This window comes from Quercus robur, chromosome 4, assembly GCF_932294415.1.
Source record: "Quercus robur chromosome 4, dhQueRobu3.1, whole genome shotgun sequence".
In the NCBI taxonomy this organism is placed as follows: domain Eukaryota; kingdom Viridiplantae; phylum Streptophyta; class Magnoliopsida; order Fagales; family Fagaceae; genus Quercus; species Quercus robur.
Window position 1 is genome coordinate 64,176,117 of NC_065537.1, and position 9,966 is coordinate 64,186,082.

The 9,966-nt window shown below is 33.7% G+C and overlaps 1 protein-coding gene across 1 annotated transcript; it reads left to right on the forward strand.

The window, feature by feature from the left end:
- The first annotated feature begins 3,589 nt into the window (after positions 1-3,589).
- Positions 3,590-9,640, forward strand: LOC126723336 (protein TRIGALACTOSYLDIACYLGLYCEROL 4, chloroplastic). Its single transcript, XM_050426691.1, has 5 exons — positions 3,590-3,961; positions 5,672-5,921; positions 6,600-6,981; positions 8,514-8,830; positions 9,341-9,640. Exons 1-5 carry the CDS (start codon positions 3,690-3,692, stop codon positions 9,536-9,538), a joined length of 1,419 nt encoding a protein of 472 aa, XP_050282648.1. The 5' UTR covers positions 3,590-3,689; the 3' UTR covers positions 9,539-9,640.
- Positions 9,641-9,966: the final 326 nt, after the last annotated feature.

Consider the following 9,966-nt stretch of genomic DNA (forward strand, 5'->3'; position numbering starts at 1 on the left):
TTCCAACAGACTCTCTATCTCATTCTCTATCTCATTTAAATATTATTTCTTCATTCATTATTTATTATTTTTTTAACAATTACACATCTTTCAACATTTTTTTATTGAACACCTTGATTATTATAATAGAAAAAAATATTTGAAGAATGAACAGTAGCTCATCATCAAGACTTGATGAGCAACTGTTCATTAGAAAAAAAAAATTTGAGTTTTAGTGAGGTTGTTGGAGCATGAACAGTAGAGAATTGGGTGCTGTACTCTCTAATGGTGAGGATGTCAAGGATAACAAAGATTAGTGATGTAATTAGCCTTTAGAGCTCTCTGGAGTGAGGAAGAGAAGAAAGAAGCAAAATTCTGAAAAGGACCAATTTCCAAAGCAAAAAATTATGTAAATTAATTTTTTTTTAGGTGCATATGGAATATGGAGAAGATCCTAGCCATTGTGGTAATTGTAAAAGATTCCGGAAATAATAAAATTGATGAAGAAATTTTTTAGTAACATAGGATGTGACCAAAAATATTTCTCTAATCTGAAAATAATAACAAATCGGTTGGAATGAGATGAGCTTACCTCCTTCGATTGCATGATCCATCCGGCATGGATTTCTTTTTTTGTATTCCAAGACTTGCAAGCCAACATAGTTTTCATTAGAGACAACAAAAGAGGTAAGAATTTCAAGCAGCCCCATCTCCACCAGAAAAGACTCCATTATAGTCGATTTCTTCATGCTTACATACTCCAAAGGCCATTCCACCCACGTTTTGATGTGTTTGTTACATCTGGAATGTGGCATTTACATAATTAAATGGATAAAGGTTTGATTTAAATGAATGTGTATTCAACTCTTATCACTTCTAACAAGGGGTGTCAAATTCAACCCAAACCCACCCATTTGCCTGATTCTTGTTCTTTTAGACTTCACATATATGACATATGCTCTATGTTTTACTAATGCTATTCATGGATATGAATTCCTTGGTAATTTTTGTTAGATCCTAATCTTAGAAGGTCAGCTGTAAAAACTCAAGCTGAAGTAACTCCATATATGCATATCCTAATCTTATCTTTTTCCATATACTCATCTAGTTGCATTTGAATTCTTAGAAGGTCAGTTGTAATAACTCAGGCTAAAGTAACTCCATGTACACATGTTTTTGTTTTTTTCTTCGTCTTTGCCAACTTAAAGTTGGTTTTGCATTTAACTGACCAAAGGTCGTTGCTGACACATCAGATGATTAGGTTGAAACCAAGAAATTAAAACAAGATGAAGTACTATACTTGAAACTGGACAGCTTTAGTTTCTTCTGGTAGATGACAATGAGGCAATGCTGCAATGGTCTTGTATAACATTGGTACATGTGTTTGAACATATATTTTTAGTTTTTAAACAACATTACACGTATTTTTAAACACTTTTTCACTTACACATATTTCCAAAAAAATTGAAAACTATTATTTAAACACACGTATCAAATGGGCCCTAAGAATCTTCAATTCATAGGGAATCCAAATTCACCCAAATACAAGCTATGGTACATGGGGAGAGTCTAGTTTCATTCATGGGTGGAAATGTGTATTAGAGTTATTGTGCCCGAGCTCCTAATTTTTTTGCATAAAAAATAATTTTTCAAAAAGTTATGCATGATTTGGAGAAATTGAAATTGCATCTCATATGGATGATGTCTTTGTTAAATTTCAATTCTATATTCCTCTTCAATCTCTATAATTTGTTGATGGATCAGTAAATTGTTGATTTTTTATGCATTTGAACTGTGATAGAAATTCAGGGGAGGTTTGGTTATTAATTTATGTAAAGTGAGAGCTAGTTTAGGGTTTGAGTAGGTTTTTTTTGCAATAACATCTCAGCTATTTCTTGCTTTGTTGTCTATTTGTTCTAGGGAAATTTAGAAAGTCATTCTTTTATTTTGTATTATATTGTATTTTTCTTTTGATAAATTGGAACTTCAATAAATCTCATTTTTCTTTTATTTTAGAGACTTCAACAAAATCTTGGCATAAAAAAGGCCAAATAGAAATTTATCGAGTTTGGAGGTAGTAAGCAACATGTAAAAGTTTATGGATAACTAGTGAAGCTCCATTGGACAGTAGTTTCATAGACTATCCCTGGTGGTGTTGGTAAATGAATAAAAAAGTTTAACATGTACTATTGCCTTTGGAGGTTGTATTTAGATTCATGTTTACTGTATGCTTTAATATGTGATAAGAAGAGAATTCTGTTCAATTGGGTTGGGCGAGAAGCTGAGGCAACCATTGAATTCCGAATAGTGTTTGGAGATGAGAACTTAAATGGAAGTGTTAGCTGAATGGCATGGCTTAAGAATTCCTTTTGAGTAATCTGTTTGTAAATTTATGTAATAATGCCTTATTGCTATAAGCCTATAACTATTATCAATTATGGAATGTTCTAATTTTTTTGGTTTGTGAGATAAGTTAACTCTGTATTAGTGATAGGTTCTTCATGACTATATTAGTAATACTATCTCTAATTTTGCTTTCATTCATTTCAGACCTCCAAGATTTAAGTTTATATTCAATTAAATTAATTTTTTTTAAAAAAATTTGGAAAATATTTTCAATTATTAATTAGTTTTTTTTTTAATTTAATAAAAATTGAAGGAAAAAAATTAACAATTTATACAATTAACGCAACATTAACAAAAGTTGATGGAGAAGCCTTAATTAAATAAACTTAAAATTTAGAGGACTAAAATGAACAAAAGCAAAATTAGAGAAATGAAATGAATTTTGGTGAAACTTAAAGGATAGGTTTTGCATTTTAATTTCTATTCTTTTGCTTATGTTGGTGTTTAATTATATATATATATATATATATATTTTTTTTTTTCTCTCTCTAATGATTCTTTTATTTGATCATTGTTGTTTGGAAAAGATCAAGAAAGAAAAAAATTTCTTCTGTGTTTGTGGCTAATTCACGTCGAGATATTAATCAAAGTAATTGTACTATTTACTTTTTAGTTTGAATTTTCCAAAACCATCTCATTGATAAGGCAGGGTTTAAACCATCTCATTGACATAACTTTCTTAGCAAAGTGGATCGTATTGGTTTTAGTTCAAGGAAAAACCAGACCTCTTAAAAGATTAATGTTAACCGGACCTAATAATAAAAATAAGGAAAAAAAAGATTTGTGCTTTCGGTTCATGCTCATTAGTGTTTTTGATGGGGATGAATTCCAAACTATGACTCATTCAAATTCAACGAGTAAGGTGCTATTATAGTTAAGTCTATGTAGAAGATGCCAACAAAAATCACTCCCTACCCATTTTTTTCCCATAAAAAGAATAATAAAAATAAGCAAAGATAGATTTTAGTAGGAGGAATCCAACAAGGTGTTTGGCAAAAGCAATCTCTATTCACTTTTTTTTTTTTTTTTTTTCGAGAAAGAATCTCTATTTACTTTAGGAGTAATAAAAAAATAAAAAACCTTAAAATTAGCAAAAACCAATGTCAGCTATTGAAGCAGAAACCCACAAAACAAAAAACAAAAAAAAACTAAAACCCATCATGTAATGACAAAAAATAAATGAGACAGAGATAAGGAAAGTAAAACACAACACCACCAAAAGGGTCCAAAACCCTCACTAACCCTTAACAAGTCTCTCACCCAAACCAAACCAAACCAACACACACATTTCAGAAGAAAAAGAAATGGCGAAACTAAGGACAGCAATGGACTCCACTTTCTGGGACCTGAACGTGTCATCACCAAGGAACCTGGAGGGCTCAGCCCGAGCCATCCCTGGTGAGCCATTTCCACTTGATGGGGCTCGAGCCAGCCGAGCTCTGAGGATTCAGCAAGTCTCACTTCTGGGAAATGGGTTCCCTCTGGGAATTATTCCCTCTTTTGCACCCACTGCTCACAAGGAGTTGGGCTCTTTTGCTCTTCAGACTGTCTTGCTCAGACCAGAAACTGCTAACTGGTATGTATATGGGTGGTGATTGTTGAAACGTCTTGTTTTATTTTCTTGCCTTGTGCTTTGTTTGGTAGCTGGGAATATCTGGGGGAATGGAAACTGTAATTCAAGTCTTGAGTTTTAAAATTTAAGTGGGTTTTTTTTTGGGGTTAAATTGAAGAAAGAATTTAGTCAATAGACATGGAAGTAGAAAGCTTGTACTGTTATTTGCTGCTGTGTTTTGACTGTCTTCAGTAACCAAACAGATTTAAAAAATATATAGCCAAACTCTCTTTCTCACTCTGCCTTACTTGGAGTTTGTGTTTAGTGGCTGAGAAAATGCAGGCAAAGAAGAGGGATTAAGGTTCTGAAATTTTGGGTTAACTTGGCTTAGTTGAATTCATAAATTGAAATGACTTTAGTTGAAATGAGAATATTAAGATGAATAAGTGGAAATAAGATGAGATTTGAAAAAAATGAGGAAATTTTTTTAAAGGTAGATGTGGTCCATATTGATGAGAGAGAGAGAGAGAGAGAGAGAGAGAGAGAGACGCTTGAGATAGTTTGGTAATGTGCAGAGGAAAATGGTTAATGCATAAATAAGGAAGAGTGGGTTGATTCAAGTTGAGGAAATGAAAAAAGGTAAAGAAAAACCTAAAAAATTCGGTGAAAGTAGTAAAAAAAAAGGACATGTCAATTAAGTAGGCGATAGAGAATATGGCTTTGGATGTGATAGAATGGCAAAAAAGAATACATGTGGCCAATCCCAATTATTCTATGGAGGACTAATAGCTGACCACAGTTTTAGGATTAAGGCTTGGTTGTTGTCGTTGTTGGCTTTATTGAATTAATCTTTTAAGGAAAATTAAAGAACAGCATAGAACATAATATCCATAATTTTTTTTGAACAAGGCTTATGGTTGATTGAGTTGGTAATATAAAGATGTCACTTTGTGCAACTTTTGATAATCCTCACCCCCACCCTGTAATAACATGTTTTAACTTTTAGTTCTTTAGGTACTGCAGTCTGTGATCAATCTTAAAAGTTAAGGTTTGGCATTCTTTGTCCTTTGGATATTGGTTAAGAAAACGCTGCTTAGCTTAAGGTTGAAAAAAACGCTGCTTAGCTTAACTTGAAATATCTAACCCTATCAATATTACTTGTGTTCTTACTAAAGCTTGAAAAAAATTTCACTGATTTGAGTTAATTTCAACATAATAAATTTTGTTAGCCAAACAAATGTTGATGTTTGAATTGTATTTAAAAATTAAAACAACTGAGTTATTTCACAATCTCTTCTCAACCTATTCCACTTCCAAAATTCATTTTAATTCCCTCATAATTACTTATGCTTGCTTGGGCATGTTTATTTGCACCAGATTAGAAACTTTTCAACAAGTGACCTCCACTTCATGATGCTTGGGCATGTTTGTTAGCCACACAAATGTTGATGTTTGAAAATTTGAATTTTGATGTCCTTGTTCCTTGAGTATTTCTCCTTATAGAAGTAGGGATACTTCATGGGTTAGAAATTGAGAATCGGAACTTGTCTAATTTGTTGAGGATTTATAGTTGATTCCAAAAAATTTGGGACTAACGCTTTGTTATTGTTGGAACTTGACAGCCAAAAAAAAAAAAATCCTTATAACATTTTTGTTAATAGTATCTCATTGTACCTAAAATTTCTAAATCTCTGATGTACTAATTGGTATCTTAAATAATATTTGTGAGTACAGGTGGCTTGGATTAATTGGGCAGTTCCGTCCAAAGAAATTAATTTCTTCTATTAAAGCTGAATTTTCTAATGGTGGTGAGTGGGAACTTCCTGGATTCAAGGATGTGGCAAAACATTTCATGGACAAATCCCTCTATTCATTGGGATTAAGCTCACAGCTTGCTCTGAGTTCCTCCTCATCCATAATGTTAAGCACAGAAGGACATGGTGAGAGAAAAGGACGCCGGCACAAAATGATGCTCTTCCAGAAGGCACGCATAGCAGCCATATTTTTATATATATTCCTTATATTCTATAAACAATCATACAGAACACCAAGTTTTCTCCTTCAAAATAATTTTTCTAGGTAGCTGTATTTTCTGTTTTGCAGATTGTTGGGTTGGCTGCATTTTTTTCCTTGCTCTTGGCTAGATTCTACGTACCTCTTCCTTGTAACTGAAGCTTCTTCCTTCTAAAATGGGTTTCCCTGATAAGGGATAGATATATAGACTATAGGAGTGGTCGAGTATCTGGACATGCTTTGGTCTTTGTACATACATATGCTTTATATATGCTTAAAAACTGATAATCTGTACAGTAACATACATTAAATATCTCAACATACAAGTTTTCTTCAATTACCTAAACAAATATGTCAATGTTTTGCTAAACAAACTATTGAACTGCATCACAAGTACATGAAATGTTCTGCTGATGAAGCTAAATTATAGAACTTTACCAATATTTTGTTATTTTATAAGAAAGAGAAACAATGACCAATATGTCAATCTTTTTTCTTTCTTTCTTTCTTTCTTCCTTCTTCTTCTTCTTTTTTTTTTTTTTTTTTTTTTTAATTTTATTTATTTATTTATTTTTAATTCTTCTGTAGTTCTAGATATGGTGGATGAGTAAATGACCAATATTTCTCAATCTTTAATGTACATTTGCAGCTTCCTAATCATGATATTACTTTGGAGGCTGCATGGCCTGAGTTGTTCATTGACCATAAAGGGCAATATTGGGATGTGCCGGAGTCCATATCATTAGATCTTTCATCACTTGTTTCTGAATCTGGATTGCGATACCGCTTTGGTTTACACAAAAATAGTGGACATCCTCAGGCGCTTAGTGCCAACAATGGTGAGGCACCGCTTGGTCTATTGCCTGGCTTATGTGCAAAGGCTGCATTTTCTTATGAGAAGGGCCAGGACTTTTGGAGACAAAAGGAGAAAGAAGAAGATGTCATGGTGAAGACAGAAAGGGGCTTGTTTTGGAGACCTTCATATGATGTGCGTCTCAATGAACCACATTCAGCTATATCTGGAATTATTGGTAATTTTCTGCTCAAATATGTTTCTTTTTCTTCGTCTATTTTTTTTAGTAATTCTTTTATAAATTCTCTTTTTTCCTCCCTAAAGAATTTTACTCAGATTGTTGATAAATATTACAAATGAGAAAGAAAAACCAAGTGTGCGTTTGGGTTTTGCTTTTTTTTTTTTTTTTTGCTTTTTGCTTTTTGCTTTTTGTCTCAGTTTTTTACAAATAATCTAACTTTTAGCCTTTTGGAAATGAACTAGCTTTTAGCTTTTTGTAACACATTTAACATAAAATTTACCAAAAACTATATCTTTGATATAAACATAGTGCAAATAAGCTACCGGAAATAAGCAAAATCCAAATGCACTCCAAGTGTGATTGCTAATAGAATTGTCAAGAACAGGGGATAGACTGCCCCATTCTATGACACGGTAAAAACTGTAGGAACTTTTATTCCCATTTTAACCATGTAGATAAGTGTGTGTATGTTTTGCTCAACATACAATGTATTTACTTCATGTAAATGAAAATACATACTTGTCATTCTTAGCTATTAAGGAAGGTTTACCTTAGTAGCTTATATCTATATTACTTCCTACTAAAATAGAATCTCTGGACTATAAAGTGACCTCTTTTCTGACCCCCCCTCCCAACCAAAAAATAAGAAACCAAAGAAAACATTCTGAACGTATTTTCAATATATGTATGTTTGTGTTGTGTGTGTGTGTGTAATTCAATTGGCTGCTTTAGTTTTCCCATTAGAATTATATCATAACCATTATCAAGTGGCCTCAATCCCCTCCACCTGCAGAGAGCACCTTTCAATGGTTTTGAAGTGTTTCTTGACATGATAAGCTACTGTCCATTCATGGATCAGGAACACTCTCTTAGAAAACAAACACAAGTAACAACTTCTCTACCAATCAATCAATTTCTAAATACTGCCATACTGGAGAGCAATCCATATAATTCATCTTAATTAATATCTTTTGGCTTAACCATTTCCCAGCCTAGCCAAGTACACCCTCTTTTTCACCCTGATTTGGTACAAAAAATGTGGAGTTTCATGCTTTTGTTGGAGGATTAGATCCTGTAATTGTACTATCTTGGATTTTATGCGTTGGTCTAGCTTAATCCCCGATAGCTCAAATCACAGAAACTATTGCACCATTGCTGAAAATGTATAGCATTAAGCAATTGATTAAAAAAAAATTGCACCTTTGTAAATTTCCTCAAATTGCACCATTATCCATTAATTCTTGCCCCTAACTGTAGTCAATATCCTCAAACAGGGACTTAGTAAATACTTAGTGATTGGAACAATCATGGCCCCACAATATAGCTAAAAATTGTAATGAAACATATGATACTAAGCATGGTGCAGGAGATGACAGTATAAATTACTTGATAAAGTGCAACACAATTGCTTGTGATATTTACTTGTGGTGCATAGATCACTGTTTTCTTTTCTCTTATCCTGTTATTGGAGAACATTTAGATGTAATCTTTTACTTGTTTTCTATCTTATTATTAACCATACAACTTAGGTGGCACATGTGCGGCCTGGTTTGGGGGCAGTGAGAGCTTGGTGGCTGCTGCATCAAGGAAAGATGAGGAAATTTCTTTGAATGCTAAGAAGAGAAGTCCATTGAGTGCTGACTTATTTGGTTCAGTATGCTATACTTTCCAGCATGGCAATTTCAGAAAGCCGTACGGAGACCTGACCAGGGTAGATGCTCGCTTGGATATTTGTTCAGCTTCAGCTTTTGCCAGAAGGGTGCTCAATGGTTTGAAGAGGTCTTCTGTTAATAGTGCAGAAAGTCCAGTGTCTTCTCCAAGGCTTAATTTGATCTTTCAACAGCAGGTATACCATACATTGTAGCCCTCTCTCTCAATCAAAAAAAAAAAAAAAAAAAATGATAGAATAATCCCAAAACCCACATTTTCCCACCCTAATGGGTCAGACACAAGACCTCATCTACCTTTTGAAAGGGTAGAAGCATCATTATGCTGAAACGGACCTCAATCTTTTGTGTTTTAATAGGACCAATTTGAGATGCAAAATGCAGCTAATTAGGCTTGTACCCCTATTGGATGACGTGGACTGCCAGGAAAATATGTTATATGAACTTCTAAAAATTCTTCTTCTTTTATTTATTAATTTTTTTTTTCTCGCATAGTTTTTAAAAATGAAAGGAGGTAAAAGTGGTGGTGCTACTTTAGCAGATTACTACCAATGCATAATTCATAAAAAAAATGTTGAAGCTGAATCTACTAATTCTCTATAAGTAGCTCAGTTTATTAAATTTTGGCTGAATATATTGAAGTCAATAAGAAAACTCTAATGATCTACCTTGTGAACTTGTTCTTGCAGATTGCAGGGCCCATTGTCTTTCGAGTCGATTCTAGGGTTTCGCTGGATTCTTCATCTGGGAGACGTGGCCCGCATGTAGAGGATTTCATATATAGCTTAAGTTACTCCTTAAGGCTTCTACAATCTGGGAAAGTTGTTGCTTGGTATTCTCCAAAAAGAAAAGAGGGGATGATTGAGTTGCGCGTATTTGAGTTTTAACATTTTTTTTTTCCTTATTTGGCTCACACTGTTTTGCCTGAGGCACTAACATTCTCATCTAGAAAACATTGGCTGCAAAATTCACAAGAAGCTTTTCTTCCATCCGTTTCATATTGGAATCAAGTCTATTCCGTGTGTGATTGCATGTTTGAGAGAGAGAGAGAGAGAGAGAGAGAGAGAGAGAGAGAGAGAGAGCCTCTCATGGAGTATCACTTGAATGTCGGCCTGGCCAATGGTCTGAAAGTCGAGGACTAATGGACAAATTTTAGTTTGTTATTTGATTCTAGTAGGTGTTTTATATGAACCTGAAATTGGTGTCATTGTTTATGAATATGGCCTCCATGAAGTATTGAAGTTCACTCGTAACTTGCAAGGTTTGATGAAATGGGCCGTGGACGCAAAGTTGCTCATTTACGGTGATCTAAACG

Coding starts and splice junctions, on each gene's coding strand:
- LOC126723336 (XM_050426691.1), top strand. CDS start 3,690: ATGGCGAAACTAAGGACAGCAATGGACTCCACTTTCTGGGACCTGAAC. Junction 3,962..5,671: donor AGACCAGAAACTGCTAACTG/GTATGTATATGG, acceptor TTGTGAGTACAG/GTGGCTTGGATTAATTGGGC. Junction 6,982..8,513: donor AGCTATATCTGGAATTATTG/GTAATTTTCTGC, acceptor CATACAACTTAG/GTGGCACATGTGCGGCCTGG.